The 22,302-nt window shown below is 36.2% G+C and overlaps 2 protein-coding genes and 1 pseudogene across 2 annotated transcripts; all 3 read right to left on the minus strand.

Annotated features, from left to right (window-relative positions):
* Positions 1 to 2,468: 2,468 nt before the first annotated feature.
* Positions 2,469 to 3,730, minus strand: LOC132111671 (endonuclease domain-containing 1 protein-like). Its single transcript, XM_059519203.1, has 2 exons — positions 3,368 to 3,730; positions 2,469 to 3,053 (listed from the first exon to the last, which is right to left on the minus strand). The coding sequence occupies exons 1-2, from the start codon at positions 3,671 to 3,673 to the stop codon at positions 2,502 to 2,504; spliced, it is 858 nt and encodes a 285-aa protein (XP_059375186.1). The 5' UTR covers positions 3,674 to 3,730; the 3' UTR covers positions 2,469 to 2,501.
* Positions 3,731 to 10,188: 6,458 nt separating this feature from the next.
* On the minus strand, positions 10,189 to 11,647 carry LOC132099230 (endonuclease domain-containing 1 protein-like). Its single transcript, XM_059505675.1, has 2 exons — positions 11,322 to 11,647; positions 10,189 to 10,698 (listed from the first exon to the last, which is right to left on the minus strand). The coding sequence occupies exons 1-2, from the start codon at positions 11,622 to 11,624 to the stop codon at positions 10,189 to 10,191; spliced, it is 813 nt and encodes a 270-aa protein (XP_059361658.1). The 5' UTR covers positions 11,625 to 11,647.
* Positions 11,648 to 18,858: 7,211 nt separating this feature from the next.
* The window catches only part of LOC132099238 (calsequestrin-1-like), a 34,375-nt pseudogene continuing 30,931 nt past the window's right edge, over positions 18,859 to 22,302 (minus strand).

The following is a 22,302-nucleotide window of genomic DNA, read 5'->3' on the forward strand; positions in this document are numbered from 1 at the left end:
AAATAAGGATAAACTGGGTAAATATTACTTTAAAAAAAATTTAAATTAATAATAAAAAAACAGCTGCCGTTACTTATGTGTGAAAGTTGAAATAATGTAAAGTCTAATAGAACAAACAAAAATAAAATGAGCTCAAAATACTAAAAAAGCTGACGCAAATAGTTGTATATATATCAACTAAAGTTCATTTATTTCAGTAATTCAACTCAAATTGTGAAACTTGTGTATTAAATAAATTCAATGTATACAGACTGAAGTAGTCTCTTTCTAGTATCTTTGGTTCTTTTAATTGTGATGATTTTGGCTCACATTTAACAAAATCCCACCAATTCACTATCTCAACAAATTACAAACCCGATTCCAAAAAAGTTGGGACACTGAACAAATTGTGAGTAAAAAAGGAATGGAATAATTTACAAATCTCATAAACTTATATTGTATTCACAATAGAATATAGATAACATATCAAATGTTGAAAGTGCGACATTTTGAAATATGCCAAATATTGGCACATTTTGGATTTCATGAGAGCTACGCATTCCAAAAAAGTTGAGACAGGTAGCAATAAGAGGCTGGAAAAGTTAAATGTACATATAAGGAACAGCTGGAGGACCAATTTGCAACTTATTAGGTCAATTGGCAAAATGACTGGGTATAAAAAGAGCCTCTCAGAGCGGCAGTGTCTCTCAGAAGTCAAGATGGGCAGAGGATCACCAAGTCCGCCAATGCTGCGGCGAAAAATAGTGGAGCAGTATCAGAAAGGAGTTTCTCAGAGAAAAATTGCAAAGAGTTTGAAGTTATATCTATCTATCTATCTATCTATCTATATATATATATATATATATATATATATATATATATATATATATATATATATATATATATATATATATATATATATATATATATATATAGCGCTCAGTTCAGAAGCCTGCATCTCTGATGGTATGGGGTTGCATGAGTGCGTGTGGCATGGGCAGCTTACATATCTAATTCAAAACTTCCACATCATTACATTCTGTTTTTATTAACAATTTGTACAGTGTCCCAACTTTTTTGGAATCGGGTTTGTAGAACAAGGAAAAAACTTTTCGCTTTTTAGTGAATTGCTGGCCATTCTGGAAAGTATGATAATTTACTGTACATGTACTCTCATGTACAGTAATGGGCTCCTTTTGCTTTAATTACTTCCTCAATTCAGCGTGGCATGGAGGTGATCAGTTTGTGACACTGCTGAGGTGGTCTGGAAGCCCAGGTTTCTTTGACAGTGGCCTTCAGCTCATCTGCATTGTTTGGTCTCTTGTTTCTCATTTTCCTCTTGACAATAGCTCATAGATTCTCTCTGGGGTTCAGGTCTGGTGAGTTTGCTGGCCAGTCAAGCACACTGACACCAAATCCTGCTTGACAATAAAATCAGCACCTTTAAAAAGCTGGTCAGCAGAAGGAAGCATGAAGTGCTCCAAAATTTTGGATTGGTTTTCAAAAATCACAATGGACCAACACCAGCAGATGACATTACACCCCAAATCATCACAGACTGTGGAAACACTGGACTTCAAGCAACTTGGGCTGTGATCTTCTCCCCCCTTCCTCCAGACTCTAGGACCTTGGTTTCCAAATTAAATACAAAACTTGCTCTCATCCGGAAAGAGGACTTTGGACCACTGGGCAACAGTCCAGTTCATCTTCTCCTTAGCCCAGGTAAGACGCCTCTGACGTTATCTGTGGTTCAGGAGTGGCTTAACAAGAGGAATACGAAAACTGTAGCCAAATTCTTTGACACTTCTGTGTGTGGTGGCTCTTGATGTCTTGACCCCAGCCTCAGTCCATTCCTTGTGAAGTTCACTCAAATTCTTGAATCGATTTTGCTTGACAATCCTCATAAGGCTGCGGTTCTCTCGGTTGGTTGTGAATGCTTGGATACAGCACTCTGTGAACAGCCAGCTTCTTTGGCAATGAAGGTTTTGTTAAATGTGATCCAAAATCATCACAATTAAAAGAACCAAATATTTAAACTACTTAAGTCTGTGTGCATTGAATTTATTTAATACACAATTTTCACAATTTGAATTGAATTATTGTATTATAATAATTATATAAATTTTTGCTTTTCAGTACTTTTTTGTTTATTGACTAGTAACAAATATCAGAACCACCTGATATTTTCAATTCAAGAAAATATTATTTAAAGTATCCTTTGAAAGTGTTTGAATGAATTACCTTTCTTCAGCCAGTCTGAAAAACACAAAAACACAATCAAACCATTTTTTATATATCCCACACACACACACACACACACACACACACACACACACACACACACACACACACACACATATATATATATATATATATATATATATATATATATATATATATATATATATATATATATATATATTAGTCAGAAAGAATGGGAGAGTGGATAAACATGGACATTAGATGAGTAGCATTGGTGTCTGCTATATTAGCTGCAATGGAACTGGATTAGGTGCAGTTTTTTAGTTACATGTGTATATAGATTTGGTTATTTTTGCTGCTGGATTTAGCGGTGGTAAACTTGGAAAAATTTGTATTTTTTGTATTCGGTGAAAACAACTGAGCTTGTTCTGAAGCTCATTTATTGTTAATACCTCCACTTGGCCTTTGTTGTCCGGTCCAAAATAGCCCTTCCCTCTATAATGATTGTTTTTCAGACAGCAGGTGGCTCTCCAGTAATACTGTGACACATAGACTCTATTATTCATTGTGGTTTGTGTGTTAGGAACTACACCAGTCACCACATAAGCCTTAACACAGGATTTCAGATCTTCAGGTACAGATCTCTCATGTCCCAGCCATGCGTTCTTATTGAAATCTGAATCCTGCGGAGCCACGTTGGTCAGTGTGGATGTGGCCAGCATTGACAGATGATTGTCAGTGTGGAGCACAGGATAGAGGTGACCTCTGTCATAAACTTTGGACTTCTTATAATCACTTTTAACAGCCTGATTAATGCCAATATTTTTACTGTAGCCTTCAGGCCGCATACATGGTTCAGAATCTCCATCCAGCTAAAGGGAATGAGAAGCAAATACAACAAAATACCTCAGACTTTGCAAAATAGACATTATGTATTGTTATTTCAAATAACCTTTAAAAAGGATTATGCAACTTCTGTGTCTGTAGCAGCTTTCGGACTTAATTCAAGTAATGACTTTTTAGACATGTTTCTCATTCCATTCTTTCGCCATCAGATACACAAGAATCAACCTACGAATGGATCAATTACAGTTTTCTGCACATTATATACTGCAAATGAATGGTTTAATATCCAACAATTACATGCTTCATCTTTAAGATTCTTCCTAATTAATACAGTATTTACCTGAGGTTCAGTGTACCATGGGTCACATCTCCCAATATTTTTGCTTTCGCGAAACACATACGCGGAGTAGACGGGGATCTTCCAGGTTGTGCTGTACAAAGTTGCATAAAGATAAATTTGTTCATCATTGTCATCCCAAAGACACTGACAGATGGACTTGACTGAGCCGCCCACTGGTGGTGTGAAGACAGGAGGTGCATTGTTCAAAAAGAACTCCTTGCATTTACTAAAATTATTATCTACAACTTCACTCAAAGCAAAGAAACATACAGAAGAAAGTAACAGAAGAAAACCAAGATGTCTCATGATGAATCTCTGAAATTCACTGTTTGCCTGAGGACAGAAGAGAGTTTGCAGAGAGAAGGATAACGCTGTGTGCATGTGACAGACTGCAGGTGCTGAACGTTAGCTGAAGTAGCCAAAGATTCTCTATCAACTTTACATTTGTCTATCAGTGTCCCTAGACTAACGGGTTCAATGGAGCATTTACTGGGAGCTAATCTCAAAGTGATACTCAAATTGTTCAACGTTAAAGCCAACCATAAAAGTATAAATGAGGAGTGCTAAAGGTCTCTCTCTCTCTGAGCGATATATATATATATATATATATATATATATATATATATATATATATATATATATATATATATATATATATATATATATATATACAAAGACCTTCACAATGTTAATTAAACATATAAATATATATAAGATTAATGCAGTATAAATTATTTCAGATTTTTAGGCCAGCAATATATCCCTTTAATTGCCACCCCGTCCCATATACAGGACGCCTACATTTACGTCACTATATTACAATTAAATCTAATCTAATCTTGACAAACTATATATCGTTGGAAAGGTCTAAGACTCCCAAATATATATTTTACCAATGTTATTGTTAAAAATTATGTAGGAAAAGTTATAGATTAATTTATGACAAGAGTGCACCCTAAAAAAATCTAAATTATAACAGGAGTTTTGACCTTTGTTTAAAAAAAAGACTTCTTCGTTTCCCTTTTCTCTATCACATTTTAGAAATAATCAGAAATGATATATCAACTGAAAACTTAAAATCTCAAAATTAATCCTTTAAAACCCATTTTAAAATCAGACATTCCATTAGTAAACAGTGCTTCAATATAATGTTACAAAATGTTTTCATTCATGAATTATACAAATTTAAGTTTGGATTGTACACTATAAAGTCTATGTTCAAAAACGTGAGTGACACTTAAGGGGATATACTGTATAGGCTTAAAAACTGTTTTATGAAAAGCGCTATATACACTTACCTAAAGGATTATTAGGAACACCATACTAATACTGTGTTTGACCCCCTTTCGCCTTCAGAACTGCCTTAATTCTAAGTGGCATTGATTCAACAAGGTGCTGAAAGCATTCTTTAGAAATGTTGGCCCATATTGATAGGATAGCATCTTGCAGTTGATGGAGATTTGTGGGATGCACATCCAGGGCACGAAGCTCCCGTTCCACCACATCCCAAAGAAGCTCTATTGAGTTGAGATCTGGTGACTGTGGGGGCCATTTTAGTACAGTGAACTCACTGTCATGTTCAAGAAACCAATTTGAAATGATTCGAGCTTTGTGACATGGTGCATTATCCTGCTGGAAGTAGCCATCAGAGAATGAGTACATGATCAGGTAGGCTGTGACATTTAAACGATGCCCAATTGGCACTAAGGGGCCTAAAGTGTGCCAAGAAAACACCCCCCACACCATTACACCACCACCAGCAGCCTGCCCAGTGGTAACAAGGCATGATGGATCCATGTTCTCCTTCTGTTTACGCCAAATTCTGACTCTACCATCTGAATCTCTCAACAGAAATCGAGACTCATCAGACCAGGCAACATTTTTCCAGTCTTCAACTGTCCATTTTTGGTGAGCTTGTGCAAATTGTAGCCTCTTTTTCCTATTTGTAGTGGAGATGAGTTGTACCCAGTGGGGTCTTCTGCTGTTGTAGCCCATCCGCCTCAAGGTTGTGTGTGTTGTGGCTTCACAAATGCTTTGCTGCATACCTCGGTTGTAACGAGTGGTTATTTCAGTCAAAGTTGATCTTCTATCAGCTTGAATCAGTCGGCCCATTCTCCTCTGACCTCTAGCATCAACAAGGCATTTTCACCGACAGGACTGCCACATACTGGAGGTTTTTCCCTTTTCACACCATTCTTTGTAAACCCTAGAAATGGTTGTGCGTGAAAATCCCAGTAACTGAGCAGATTGTGAAATACTCAGACCGGTCGTCTGGTACCAACAACCATGCCACGCTCAAAATTGCTTAATTCACCTCTCTTTCCCATTCTGACATTCAGTTTGGAGTTCAGGAGATTGTCTTGACCAGGACCACACTCCTAAATGCATTGAAGCAACTGCCATGTGATTGTTTGATTAGATAATTGCATTAATGAGAAATTGAACAGGTGTTCCGAATAATCCTTTAGGTGAGTGTATTTTAATTGTTTTTTCAAATATTGTAAATTATTACATATTGAATGTATTTATATTTTGAATTAAGTTGGCTTGAGAAAGCTGAAATCTGATTTAAACTTCTGCTGTCTACTGCCAGAGCAAAGCTTAAAAACTTCCAGCTCAAAACAGTCTAAGCTGATTGGTTGCTTGGCTGGTCTCCCAAGCTGGTTTTAAAGTCGTTTTGGCCACTGTTTTAACAGGTCACACTGGTCTTAGCTGCTAATGCATGCTAATGCATGCTAATCACTTGTAAGTCATTCTAGCAACATGCTAGTATCTTACTAATGTTAACAACATGCTAGAAACATGTAAACAACATTCTAGTCACTTTGATAATCATGATGGCAACATGCTAGTCACTTGTTAATAATGCTAAAAATCAAATGCTACCCATGCTAACAACATGCTAGTGACATGCTAGTCACTTACGAATAATGTTAGCAACATGCTAGTCACTTGCTAATCATGTTAACAACATGTCAGTTAGCCTACTTGATAATCATGCAAACAACATGCTAGTAACTTACTAATCATGTTAGCAACATGCTAGAAACATATAAACAACATGCTAGACATTTGCTAATCATGCTAGCAACATGCTAGTCACTTGTTAATAATGTTAAAAACATAATAGTCACTTGCTAATAATACTAACAACATGCTAGCGAGATGCTAGTCATTTGTTAGTAATGTTAGCAACATGCTAAAAATTTGTTTTTTACATGCTAGTGACTTGTAAATCATACTAACGGAATTTCTGGAATTAAAAGTAAAGTTCAAGTATTCTCCAGCATCTCTTGGTCTCTCCCTCGTGTGACGCTGTTTCAGATCAGGATAACTTACCATCGCCCTGCGGAGCTCGGCTGGAGAGTCTCCGATCCTGATCTGGAGCCCCTCAAGTATTCTCCAGTGTCTCCTCATCTCTCCTTTTTGCACCGTGACAAAGTCAGCAAATTCATATGATATTGTACAAGCAAACTCGTTCAAAATTCAGTCACTTTCACTCCTGCTGTCTTTGTCCCCTGCCTCAACTCTCGTGCAGATTGTGCACACTGTAAGTATTCAGAGTGTTTATATCATATAGGTTACATTAAGTCTATTGCTTTCTTTTATTAGTCTTTACAAATTGGCGCTGTCTCTTCCCGTTCTTGATTTTTTTCTTGAACACATTTGTCTAAGCATCAAGAGTCTGGAAATGCTAGTTCAACAAGTCATGTGTCACATCAGATATCAATTAATTTGGCCAAATCAGATCAGTTAAGGCTGTTCATAACCAAGAACAATAACTATAGTAACTATTTTAGCATCCACACCTACAAACAATGAAGTTATGTTTATTAATAATGTGCTTCTGCGGTTATGTTGTCTACTATCTGTTGTCAATGTTTTAATAGTTCATCCCTGTGGATGGAAGAGCAGTAAAACAAACACAGATCTATTCTCATCATTTACAACAAACTGTGCTGAGTCACATATTTTTTTTAGATTGTCTTTTCAAAAACTTGCCATCATTTTAGTTGCAAGTCATAGTTATCTTAGAATAAAGACCCCCAAAATTCGACATCAGTCTCCATTTGGAATGAGCTGAATTTATTTCATTAGATCAAGAGAAAGAACTCTTCATTGTACACAAGGCCAATGTGTCATTCTGTAAGACAAGGTACAGACAGGGTGCAGACAGGGTGCAGTTTATGGTATTAAAAGCCATATAATTCATGCAGTGCAAAGAATCATAATATAAAAGACCTAATTTGTAAATCTCTGTGTCAAAAATTTCTCATCTTTGTGCGAAACATCAGCATGCTTTCTCTGTTTCATCACTCAGTTGTGCATGAAGTCCATGCAGTCTCTTCTAATGCAGCTTTCAGCCCGCCGTTCATCTAACTGAATCATTAATATGACTAAATGTTCATGTCTTAATTAAAGCAATTATGGTAATTACATGTATTGTTTACAGAATTTGCCTCCGGTTTCACAGACAAGACATAAACCTAGTCCCAGACTAAGATTTAAGTCTGAGCTGTTTCAACTTAAATAAACGTGCACCGAGTGATCTTAAAATATAGCAGTGGCTTTGTTATGTCTCAAGATGCATGTTTATTAAAAGTAAAAAAAACAACGACAACAACAAAAAAACATCCAACAACAACTTAAGCATCCTAAATGAACTTTGGCCTAATCCTGGTTTTATTTTAAGCACTGTCTATAAAACCAGGCCTAAATGGTGCAAAAAGCATCCTTAGCACACAATATATTTTTCATAATTTAATATACAACATCATGAGCAACACTTTAATTGAGGATACAGCAAAAAGACATCTAAAGCAGCAAATAAAGACAAATTATATTCAAGTAAAATAAAAATTTGATAAGTTAAACCACATTATACACTGTAAAAAAATCTAATGAGCTATTTCCTCAAAAAAATTAAGGTATTAACAATATTACACATAATATTTTTGAGTAGTTTTTCAGGCTTGATTTTTTAATGGCATCTACCTGAATAAATCATGTGAAATCTCCTAAATTAATTAATCTATGACACAATACATTTTATATAATAAGGGAAATGTGCTCGTTTATTTTAAGTTTATTCTCAAAAGTCTGTGATTTTAAATGAGGTCTGTTTGTATTTTGTTATTTTATAAATTTACAAGACTGTATACAGCCAATCACCTCAAGTAGGAAAATACTTGAGAAATACTGGAAAGTATTGCACTAGGTTCAATGCCTTAGAAGAGTAGTATCCAAACCCACAAGCTCTACTCTTCAGCACAGTGGTAACAATTGCACTGTGCAATGGAAACTTCAATGTTACACAAACTCTTACAAATGTCAAATGTAACTGCACATTAAACATTAATAGATGCTTCCTTTCACCCAAAAATATAAAGTAGCATTTAATTTCAAAATTTACTCTCCATATCCAGCCATATGCAAAGAATGCTGGGAACTAACAGTCACCTCTAAAATAAAACTGCAAAACTGAGCTAATTCTCTTAAAATAAATAGGCAGCCTTCTTTCCTTAATAATTTTAGTTTAATCAGTTCCCCAATTCAAGCACCAAAACTGCTTAAGTCTCCTTAAAAAAATGAGGAAAACGCATATCTTGGTTTTATTAGTAAAAAGTCCTCATTCTTTTCTATACAACACTGAATCATAATTTCTTTAATGAAATCCACACATTATTTTTAATTATCAATTATATTTTTTTACTGAAAATTTTTTTTAATGAAAATTAAATGACTCATGATTCACTTTTTACAGTGTATTAACTGATGAAGCAACCCAAATGCATGCATGATAAAATGTCTCGAGCACCACAGAATCACATCCAGTTTCCTGCTCATCATCATCATCATCAGAGCTCTCCTGGTTTTCTTCCTCTTGCATGCTCGTCCATGTCCCTCTCATAATCTTCATCTTCCATGTCATAAACCATTTGCAATTGTTATCCAGCACCTTACAGTACAACTGATGAACAAAAGACATGTGACCAATTCAAATCATTTCCCTTTATTGTCACAATACCACAAGTGTACAGGTGGTGGACTTATTTTGACAAAAACTCTACAGCGTGACAATATGGATGACAAGAATTGAATTTATATGTAACACATATTCAGTATTAACAATATACATTATATTAAGGGACTAAATACAGGTAAAGAATAATATAGGCCTATGGTGCAATTTTTTACTTTAAAGAGAACATTCAATGAAAACAATAAACCTCTATAATCACCATATACTGTATATGTACCTTTGCAGTGCAGTACAGTGTGAAGTATTGTAACTAGACGGTCAAGGTTAGCCTCTGTCTCCCTCTGATGGTTATAAATATGATGATGAAACTCAAAACTGACCATACAAAACCTGATTTAAGAGTGGCCTGTCCACACTTTGGTATCATAATATTTTGTCTATACAAGTATAATATACTGTAAATGTCAGCATGATGCCTATACGCCACCTGAGAGCAGCTGTCTGTGTGGAAGAGAGGATGGAAAATATTTTACTTTTGCATATTCCAGTCCAGTGATTGGAAAACAAAGATTTCAAGCAACCTTCTCATTTTTGACTTTTTTGCTCACCGACCACAAACAAAACATAGCAGAATCACCTGATATTTCAAAGAATAAAGCTTTTTTTAAACCACGTCCCACAGGAGCTATATATATATATATATATATATATATATATATTAGTCAGAAGGAATAGGATAGTAGATAGACATGAACATTATTAGATGTTGGACATTAGCTGCAATTAAACTGGATAGGTTAGAATTTTTTAGACAAATGCATATTCACTTAGGCTTTTTTTATTGAGAGCAGCCATTGCATGCTTGGAAAATTTGTATTTGGTAAAAACCACTGAGCTTGTTCTGAAGCTCTTGTATTGTTAATTTCAGCACTTGGCCTTTGTTGTCCGGTCCAATATAGCCCTTCCCTGTGTACTGACCATCCTTCAGACAGCAGGTGGCTCTCCAGTAATACTTTGACACATAGACTCTATTTTTCAGTTTAGGGGCGTCCATGTCAGGAACTACACCAGTCACCACATAAGCTGTGCCAACACAGGATTGCAGGTCGTCAATTACAGCTCTCTCATGTTCCAGCCAAGCTACCTGATTGAAACATTTATTCTGCGGAGCTGCGTTGGTCAGTGTGGATGTGGCCAGCATTGACAGATGATTGTAAGTGTGGAGCACAGGATAGAGATGACCTTTGTCATAGCCAGATTTCTCATAATCACTTTTAACAGCCTGATTAATGCCAATTCTTTTACTGTATCCTTTAGGGCTCATACATGGTTCAGAATCTCCATCCAGCTAAAGGGAATGAGAAACAAAAACAACAAAATACCTCAGACTTTTACAAAATAGACATTATTTATTGTTATTTCAAATAACTTTTAAGAAGAATTATGCAACGTTTCCCTGATAGCACACATCACAGAGAGTATATTTGACGTCTGCTTTTACATCTGCAAGATGTGTTTTTTTGAGTGTTTACTTATCTGCAATATGTCTATAGGACGTTTCTTATCAGATGTTTAGAAGATGTTTTTAAAATGTTTACGATTTAGAATGAATGTAAAACTGACATATTAAAGACATCTATCAGATGTTTGTACACAGCAGATGCTTTCCAGATGAAAAGATTTTTAGCAAATCTCTTGCAGATGTCAGCTAGGCTGTGTCTCTAGCAGCTTCAGATGTAATTGCAAAAACATCAACTCAAGTAATGACTTTTTAGAAGTGTCTCAAACATTCCCTTCATTTGCCATCAGCCACACAAACAGATCGTCCCAAAAACGTTTTAAGGTATCAAACTATGAAAAGATTATTTACAGTTTCCTGCACATTAAACACTGCAACATGAGTGTTTTAATATCCAAAAATTACATGCTTCACCTTTAAGCTTCTTCCTATAATATGAACTTAATATTTACCTGAGGTTCAGTGTACCATGGATCACATCTCCCAACATTTGCACTACCAAACACATACGCGGAGTAGACGGGGATCTTCCAGGTTGTGCTGTACAAAGTTGCATAAAGATAAATTTGTTCATCATTGTCATCCCAAAGACACTGACAGATGGGCTTGACTGAGACGCCCACTGGTGGTGTGAAGTCAGGAGGTGCTTTGTTCAAAAAGAACTTCTTGCATTTACTAAAATTATTATCTACAACTTCACCCAAAGCGAAGAAACATACAGAAGAAAGTAACAGAAGAAAAACAAGATATTTCATGGTGAATCTCTGAAATTCACTGTTTGTCTGAGGACAGAAGAGAGTTTGCAGAGAGAAGGATAACACCATCCTTTATATATAGTGTGCGTTCCAGTTCACTTTTAGACATGCACTCGCAAACTCCCCAAAGCACTTCCCCTCCGGGGAATCCCCGCCACCATTTTGACGTGTGTTCCACATCATCAATTGGACGAGGGAAGTTTACATGGACATATCCTTGACCTCTTGATATTGAGGGAGTGAGTCTGCTTCATGTGGACACTTCATGCCCCTCTATAGACCACAATGCAACATGAGTATGATGCCATCACAGAGCATGTTTAATTTATCCCCACCACAAACAACTCTATTATATATAAATTATTATTATTATTATTATTATTATTATTATTATTTTACATTTATAACAGCCCAGGCCCCAGGCATACCTATATTTGTATAGAATGCTGCACCAAACAAATTCGTATAGGAATTCTAATTGATCAAGGGCCTGGGACGTTCTAGTTCAGCCCATTGCCAGGGTTCTGCCAGTAGTGGGCACTCATGCAACATAATCAATGACGTACATCTGAGTAAACGAGAAGGGGGGAAAAGTTAGCGAGTGAAGGGCATAAAAAAAGTGAAATGGAATGCAGCCATAGTCTAAGGGGCCGTTTACACCTGGCCACTTCATGCGTTTCTCAGATCGGATAGCTATCCGATCGTGAAAAGACCAGGTGTAAATGCCCTCCGAAACGCATTTGAGACGGATTTGAATCCGATCGCTCAAACCACTTCAGGAGGTGGTCTGGGCCGCATTCCAGACGAAACTAGACAAGTGTAAATGCATCTGGTTGTTAAAACCACATATTTAAATTGTACTCCTCCCCAAAATGCTAAAAAAATAAACGTGTGAGGGCGTGTTATACGCTATATGTAATGTTATAGCCAGATATGACGACGCTACTGGAACACGCACCACCAGATGAGAAGCTGAGCATATATTCATTAAACCAACGTGCAAACTATCAAAGTGAAAGTAAGTCGCGAACGCTTAACACACAATCATCATCATTAATAGTAGAGAAACGAAATGATCTTACCAGTGCTGTTGCCGCTCTCTCTTATTGCGGTCTTTGATTTTGAAATTTTAGCTGATGATCAATAAAATGCAGCTCATATCTGTTGCTTTCGGTGACGTGCACTCCATTAAATCTGCATATAGCACGGGAATTGAAGATCGGATTTAAATCCGTTTCGCAAAAACACATTCATGTGACCAGGTGTAAATGGAACCGTTTTGATAAATCAGATAGCTATCCGATCTGAGAAAACGCATGAAGTGGCCAGGTGTAAACAGCCCCTAAGATGGGGGTCGGCAACCTGTGGCTCTTTCAAGAAGGGTCTGGCTGGACTTCCACAAGCAAATTTACTATTCATTTTTATTTATTTATTTAATTATGAATTGCTCAGAATTTTACAACAGTAGCCAGATGAACAAACAGTAGCCAAACAAAATTACAATGTCACTTGCAATTTATTAATTATTTAAACCACGACTTTGGCGCTAGCTTCACACACGAACCGAACGGAGCAGTTACAGTTATCAGCACAATATGACTGAAGAGCAGTTCTTTTAAAGTGGAAATGAAGCAGTCAGTCAAGTTTGCATTATTTAGGAAAAAAAAAAAAATATATATATATATATATATATAACAAACATGATTAATGTAACCATTTTAAGGTAAGGGGATGTTTTTTTATAGCTTTTGGAGCAAGGGCACTGCCATCTTGCAGTACTACTGCGTGTGACGTCACGGGGTTGGTTCGCTCCGATGACCAGTGCAGTAATATATGCATTTCTTTACATTTTGAACACACACTTTTTTTAAATGGAGGAAGATGACCTTGAAAGCACTGTTAAGTCCATAATAAGTGCAATTGCTTATGCTTTATAACATATATGGTGATGGGGCCGAGCAGTAGGACCTTTTAGGGGTTGAAGAAGTCGTGAACCTGCTGATTTGGGGTAAAGTGCGGGTCAGAAAAAATACTAGTTTACGTGGATACTTCTCACGACTGTCATTCCGATGGGCTTTGTGTGCATTTGCTGATGAAGGCACGAAATAAAGCTCAGTTTGGTAGCCCTTACTCACGTGCTGTCCGTGCCAAGCTGTGGCTTTGTGTGAGTGTTTGTGCGGTGCTACCAGCGAGAACAGAAATTATCTATCACAACATGAGAGTAAAGCATTTAAATCTCTTTCAGAAAAGGTCTATCACAGCATGTAAGTACCGCATTTAAATATAGTATGTGCTGTCTCATGCTTGAATGTCTTAAACACTTTAAATGTCCCGTTTTTCGTGCTTTTTGAAGCTTTGATTGTGTTTACAGTGTGCAATATAACGTGTGTTCATATTTCGCGTGTAAAAAAACTGTATTTTTCACACAATTCACTTATCTGTATACCGCTGTTTTCACTGTCACAAAAACGGGCTGATGACTTCCTTGTTCTATAAAGTCCCTCCTTCAGAAATACGTGATGAGTTCTGATTGGGCCAGCGGTTCCTGTGTTGTGATTCGACAGCAGCTGAGCGCACGCTGCCCTCCTGGAAACACGATTGGACTAGTTTTGAGAAGCAAGTGTGCAGGAGCTTGTGCTGGAGATGTACTTATAATCACAGGACTGTTTTTACTGATGAGATGCGCATGAAAATCGCATTAGATTTTTTGCACAGCCCTAACATCTAGTTCACAAAGCTAAACAGCGTTGCCCTTTGTGTAATAAGTTACAGAAACTGTTAAATGCACCAACTTAAATAATAAAATACACTTACTGGTTGTGGTCCATAAACAACGTCTTCTCCAGACAAAGAGGGAACTGCTCCATCTTTCAGGAATAATCTTTTTGCAAATCTGGCATAAAACTGATTGAGATTGAGGAAGCTGTCCTCAGCAAAATGTGCTGCACATAGTTTTACATGTGGATTATAATTTTCGGGAACTGAGTTAAACATAAATTGTAACCATTATTACAACCAACCGATTTTAGGTGATTAGTTAAACACTACTGTATGTCCTGTTAACAGCAGGAAAGCTAATTGTATTCGCAGGTGAACATAAAATATGATACGTACAACTGGTGAACCAAACAATGTTATGCATGTCTTCTTCTTCGTTTTTGTCATTTCGACGAACATACATATCCTAAATAAATATTATTATTATTATTATTAACTTTGACTTTTCTGGCCCCCTCACTTCTAAAATGAAAAAGAAAGAAACACAAGCCAAGCCAAGCATAAAAAGTTCTAATATCAAGTTTTGGCTTGTGTTTCTTTCTTTTTCATTTTAGAAGTGAGGGGGCCAGAAAAGTCAAGATAAAGTGCAGATAAAAAAGTAGATAATGTAAATAATTAAAAAAATATATTATTCTCCCTTTGTTTTACTGTATTATATAGCTGTTGAATCTATTGCATAAAAACAGGCCTCTGATTAGACAATAGATTCAACAGCTATATAGGGGTATATAATATATAATACAGTAAAACAAAGGGAGAATAATATATTTTTTTAATTATTTACATTATCTACTTTTTTATCTGCACTTTCATAATTGTTAGACCTTGCAATAGTGGTGTTTCAGATTAAAGACTGACACTAAAATAATATCAGTCAGATAAGTAAATCAAAAAATAAAATCAAGGCCAAATTAGTAAAAAAAAATCATGTTATAAAAATATGCCTTTTAAATTGGGTTTCATGGCCATTTAAATTATGTAAGTTTAGTTTTTGTTTAGACCAAAAAATCGATGATGAAACCAAGAATAACATTTTTAATTTTTAATTTGTTGAAAAAATTAAAAAGCTCTGCAGAGTCTCAACATTTACTGACTACAGTAGAAATTATTTAATTCACAACAGTAATATGTACTGTAAAGGCTTGTAAACAGTAAGTATCAGTTGTTATTTCTAATATTAAGTTCTTAATGTTGCCGTGTTAGATTGAGTTGTTTAAATTGTGGAACTCAGCAATTATAAAACATGCAACGTTTAAGATTTTGCTTTCTGTGGTGAGAAAGTGGTGATTGCCGTCTACAAGGAAGTGAAACTGCACATGCAATCTTGACAAAACACACACACACACACAAACAAACAAACAAATATGACACAGAGATAAAGATGCTTATAGTTGACCATTTTTCCAGATCTCACTGCACCATTCAGCAGTTACAATTCTTTCAACATTGAAACAACAACTGACATTATTTTTTTTTTTATTGGAATTTTTATTTATTTATTTATGTTATTGTTTTACTGTTATTTAAGACCTTCCAGTGAGCATCATTTAGTATGATCTAAAAGTCAATAAAAAATAAAATTAGTTGTTACAAGGTTTATCAAACACATGTTCTCACTAGATGCAATGCAGTGACTATGGGGGTAAATTGATGCCAAAACAATTGAAAATGGGCAGACTAAAAGTCACAAATAGATATTACAACTTGTAAACACAAAACACAATCTACAAATAGATACAAAATCTGCAAACAAAGTCCTCATGATCCGCAAATGTAAAACAAGATCTACAAATAGATACAAAGTCCTCGAACAAACTCTTTGTAATCCACAAATATAAAGCATGATCTACAAAAAGATTAAAAATCCACAAATAAACACATCCTGATTCACAGTAGAAAACAGTGACTTATACTTGAAAACCATTTTTGAATGAAAATAAAGTTACTTGTTGGAGGTGAAGATCATGTTTTGTTTATAGATTGTGTCGCATTTGTTTTCAGAATTCTGACACTATTGTTTCGCTGTTTTGACAAAATAATGCCATAATCATTGAAAATGAAGAGACTTTGCAAAAATGCATATTACAATTTGTAAACATAAAAAAAAAATTCTACAAATAATTTTAAAATCTGCAAATGTAAAACAAGATGAACAAATAGATTAAAAAATATCCACAAACAGACTCTTCATGATTCACAAATAGAAATAGAAATGACTTGTACTTGAGAACCAGAATTTGAATGAATGCAAAGTGATTTGTCTGTGCATGAGGGTCATTATTTGTTTGTAGATTGTGTTGCATTTGTTTTCAGAATTTTGGCACAGCTGTTTCGCTGTTTTTTTTTTCTATTAAGAAATCTACAAATGCCCTCCTCACAATTTGCAAACAAAAACGGTCTAACTTTTATTATCAAACCACTGTAAAAAGACATTCTTACACATTCTTTGCAAAGCTCAGTATACAAGTGTTGAATCTGTGTTTGCAGATCACAGGGCATTCACAGATCCCTCTGCATACGTCTACAGATCTTTTTCTTTTTTGGCATCTCAATAGCTTCTTTAGCTAACTATGGTCATTCCATTGAACTCTATTGGTAACGACGGATCTTACGACCATATTTGCATTTGAAAAATGCAGGCCAGTTTCATCTGTAAATAGGCTACTGTAGTTTTGTCTATTAATTTAGTTAAGTATTAAACTGCAGTAACATCCCATTATTATCCTCAGTTAGAATACTGCATGTTAAAAGACATCATCTATTGTAACATTGCATGAATAAATTTAGCAGACATAAGTTCACATTGATTTATAGTAAAGGAGGGAGCTACAGCTGACAACACCACAAAAATATGAGACATAATAATGCAATAATGTGTTCAGTATTATTTTTTTAGAAACATGTTGCACTAATTTTGACTTTTAGGCACTTAAGCAAATTTATTGTAAAATATTTGAATGCAATTTAGGTTTGTTAATCTTGGGTATTAAATTGATTTAAATATAAATAACAACAATAACACATTATCCTAATGTAATACTTTAAATTTAACTAAAAGCTTAGCTTCAACCCAAATTAAATAATCACGATCCTCACTAGGCATACTAGAAACTTCCAGGCAAGTGTGTTGAGGCAAGTTGGAGCTAAAGTCTACAGGACACCGGCCCTCCAGGACCATATTTGGACACCCCTAGTGTATAGGATGGTCTATACATTTCCCAGCCTGAATTTATGTTCGTACAGCACTGGTTTAGGGAACAGGTTATGACAATAAATTGTTATCATTCTCTTTATTAGCTTTAGCTTTAATTATCTTAAGCAAATCTGAAAATCATATACAGTAGAAGACCTTTGTCTCAAAATATATGCATTAATTTTAGCGATGCTCATTTAAGTGACGTGACATTTAGCCAAGTGTGGTGACCCATTTAACCCATCCGAAGTGCACACACACAGAGCAGTGAACACACACACACACACACACACACACACACACTGTGAACACACACCCGGAGCAGTGAACACACACACACACACACACACACACACACACACACACACTGTGAACACACACCCGGAGCAGTGAACACACACACACACACACACACACACACACACAGTGAACACACACCCGGAGCAGTGAGCATCATTTATGCTGCGGCGCCCGGGGAGCAGTTGGGGGTTCAGTGCCTTGCTCAAGGACACCTAAGTCATGGTTTTGCCGGCCTGAGACTCAAACCCACAACTCTAGGCGTCAAACTTTCTAACCACTAGGCCATGACTTCCCTAGTTTTGCTACTTAAATCTACAACAATTTTATAAAACATCAAATATTAGATCAAATAAGCACAGAATCAATGCTGCGCTACTGCCCGATCGCTTCAAGGATCAGACAAATATACACATGCATCTTAAATAGCAGATGTTTTGGAAAGTGCTACACCTGTCAGGACCGTGAAGAACAGAGAGGTCAAAGGTCAAACCTCGCTTCACATAGTGTAAGTGTTGTCTGGTACAGTATTTCATTGTGGGATGTGGCATTTGTAAATGAGCATCCACTCTTCTTAACAATAAAGAGTTGACAAAAAAAGTGGAAATATTCCATATAAGCAAAAAGCTATTTGAAAGTTTATTACAGCAACATATTTTTAATATGATTTTTTTAAATTAATTTATTTTAAGAAATGATGCTGCTCCAAAAAAAAATTCAATAAATTCAATTAAGATAAAGGTCTTTTTCGATTGTCATAATCCAATTTCCTTGGATGTTTTCAGAGCTGATACTCCGTAAACACTCATTAAACTCATTCAGTTGTCAATTATCTCCTGTAGAGGGCAGCAGAGTCAAACAGACATGATCCTAATGTTGAAGCACCTGCTGAGCATACATTGCGTTGTATGTCATTTAATTAATTTGAGAAATTATGAAAATATGTATCCACTGTATAAATGATAGCATATATGAAAATTGGCATTGACAATCTTGCTCTGTTTAGATTTTACAGGAAGAAAAAAGTCATCTTATTTAAGGAAACACTGTTAGAGGTACATCATTCAAAATCATGTTCTTGGAGTAATCAAAGCTGGGTTTCATGGATACAGTATTACCGTGGTTTGTCATACCAGTGGGAAGTCATCAGGATCGATCCAGATGATGCTTAAGTCTGGTTCTTCTGTGTTTTCTGCAGCCACTTCCTTCAGGATCTCCAGGAACTCATAACCGTCTGATAAAAGTCAACATTCAGTCACTTGGAGTCACGGGAAAAATCGCTACATGAAACCCCTCCGAGACTCTCAAACTCAGATCAGTGTTTACCAGGGTCAGACTCCTCAGCGAAGGCCACGATGTGCTGTCTGTTAATATCATCTTCCTAAAACAGACACCAATCACAGAGCTAGTAACAGTCATCATAATTACACAGATGTTACTCAAATTGTGAAACTCATTATTAAATAAATTCATTGCACACAGACTGAAGTAATCTAATTCTTTGGTTCTTTTAATTGTGATGATTTTGGCTCACATTTGACAAAAACCCACCAAATCGCTATCTCAACAAATTAGAATACTTCATAAAACCAATAATAATAATAATAATAATAATAATAAAGAGTGAATTAAAGTGAATTGTTGGCATTCTGGAATGTATGGTAATATACGGTACATGTACTCAATACTTGGTAGGGGCTACTTTTGCTGTAATTACTGCCTCAATTCGTCGTGGCATGGAGGTGATCAGTTTGTGGCATGGCCTTCGGTCATCTGACACGTGCAGATCTACTAAAACAGACTATTTGCCTTATCATCCCGGTACTTTAGACCGCGGTTGAAATGCAGAATGCAACAGGTCTGGGGGAAAAAAAGTTCCTGGTACAGCTGTTCTGGGTAATTTTAGTGGAAACACAAAATTGTTTCTCATTTTCCTCTTGACAATAACCCATAGATTCTCTCAACACCATGGTCATTTAACCAACTTTTGGTGCTTTTGGCACTGTGGGTAGGTGCCAAATCCTACTGGACAATGAAATGCTCCATGGACAATGGGTGAAGTGACTTTGGATTTCAAAAAACACAATGGATCAACACCACCAGATGACATTGCACCCAAAATCATCAAAGACTGTGGAACTTAACACTGGACTTCAAGCAACTTTCTGTTGAGTGGAACAGTCAGCTTATTGGCAATAAATGTTTGTGATTTAAGCTCCTTTTGAAGGTTGTCAATGATTGTCAGAGACCATTTTGAAGGATCAGGAAACATTTGCAGGTGTTTTGAGTTGATTAGCTGATTGGCCATCATATTCTAATTTGTTGAGATTGATATTACTGACTACGTTTACATGCTGTTAAAATTCGGATTATGGTCGGGTTAAGGTCACTAATCTGGTTTCTGAAACATTCGCGATAACCCGTTTACATGAGTGAGCAGAGAGAGTTACCAATCCCGATGTAAACGGCGACGCACAGTTAGCGTCTGGACGTACGGACAACAAGACGCAATATGCGTCATTTCCGATTCTTCTTCCTGTATCCAAAGACAACAACAACAACAGCAGCAGCAGGCGGATAATGAATAGTTTGGGGCAGATAGCGATAGTCTTTGTTTGCGCTTTGGCGCTGGTACTGATCCACCAGCAGCACTTGACACTACTGTGCCTCTATACTGCACGCAGGGTTTTTTTTATGCGCCGTCTCTACTCAAAAGACCAAGATTCCTTGCGAATAGAACATGCGCAAAACACACATTTTGATGGGGATATGCCGAAACGCGTTTACAAGACCAAATATTCGGGTTAGAAAAGGGGTACCCCAGGTATAATATCCCGGTTTTTAAAAACCGGGATATGAGGATATCCGGGTTTTTGCCGGTGTTTACATGGCCGTGCGCGACCGGGTTATTGCTAATATCCCGGTTTTGAACGGGTTATTGGCTGCATGTAAACGCAGTCACTGTTTCAGTGTACTTCCTAAAGACTGAAAAGGTCAAAATCACAAACGTAGTTGAGATAACATTACCCCTTTGACAACACTAGTTAATAATGGTGAGAAAATACACATAGTTTTGTAAAAATAATAATAATAATAATAATAATAATAATAATAATAATAATTTAATTAAAAAATGCCCTTAATGTTATATATATATATATGCCAATATAAGTATAATGCCAGTATAAGGTCAAACCTTCAGTGTCACTGCAACAGAAAGACAATATTTGCTGAGAATGATTCATGATGCACAACAGATTGACTTTGGCTTACCCAGATCTCATACATGCTGTGAGGCTCCAGTTTTCTCAGAGTTGATCTGAAATAAGTGAAAACAAAGATGCAGATTTCTGAGTTATTTTTTAATTTATTTATAATATTGTTGTAAGTTAGAAGAGAAGATTTTTGTCAGCTTAGCTGATAAAGATGGGCTTCAATTCTGATGTTTTTTTTCTAATTTGTCGGCTAGGCACACATGCTAGTGCATGCCGGCAGATGAGTCAATTTCCATTGAGAATGTTTTGGTTGCTATTGGTTGAGAAAAAGTTGCACAAAACATAATGTCTGCTTCAAGAATGAATAAAGCAATTGTTGTATTTCTGAAGTGAATCGAAATGTTTAGTCAGTTGGTGCAGTGTGGTTTGACTTTTCAAGACATGTTTGATCCAGTCTTACTTTTGTCTAATCTTTCAAATAGTGATGATATCAAACGTACCTCCATTTATTTCTGATAAAGCGCATGAGTTAGGGGTGTAACGATTCACTCGTTTTCTCGATGCATCGATTACAAACCCTGGCGATTCATATGCATCGATCTTGAAACATGATTTTTGAATCGCCGATCTCGGAGAGTAATCAATTTAAAACACTAAGAGTCGAATGAATCGCAATTTCTATAGTGATTCAGTGCTTTCAAAATATATACACATTAAATTACTACACGCAAAATGAATGGAGACCTTGAAGAGTGTTTGTGAATCGTGCCTCTTATCTGTCCTTCACACGCTCCACTGTTTACCTGTGACTGTCACAGGATTGCGCTCACGCTCCGTTCCTCTCTGACGCAGCACACCTGCGATCTATAGAACTCATGGACCGTAATACTAAAGTCAAGTAGTTTTACTTTTCTGTAGTTTGTTAATGGCTCTCTGCATACTGACGACATTACCTGAGCAGTTGAAAGCTGCGTATTAATTGCATGGACGGAGCAGCAAGTGTCTAAATCATATGCACAGTTCCTGTGAATGATAAATGTGTTTTAACAATGCTGATGAACCGAAAATATGAGGGAAACACTTAAAATAACCACATCATTAACAAGAGCGCAAGGTTTATCTGATAATCAGATGCATGAAAGTAGCTTTTGTTGCTATAGAAACAGATATCGAGCACGTTTTCTCTCAGAAACAT

Source organism: Carassius carassius, chromosome 2, assembly GCF_963082965.1.
Source record: "Carassius carassius chromosome 2, fCarCar2.1, whole genome shotgun sequence".
NCBI lineage: Eukaryota > Metazoa > Chordata > Actinopteri > Cypriniformes > Cyprinidae > Carassius > Carassius carassius.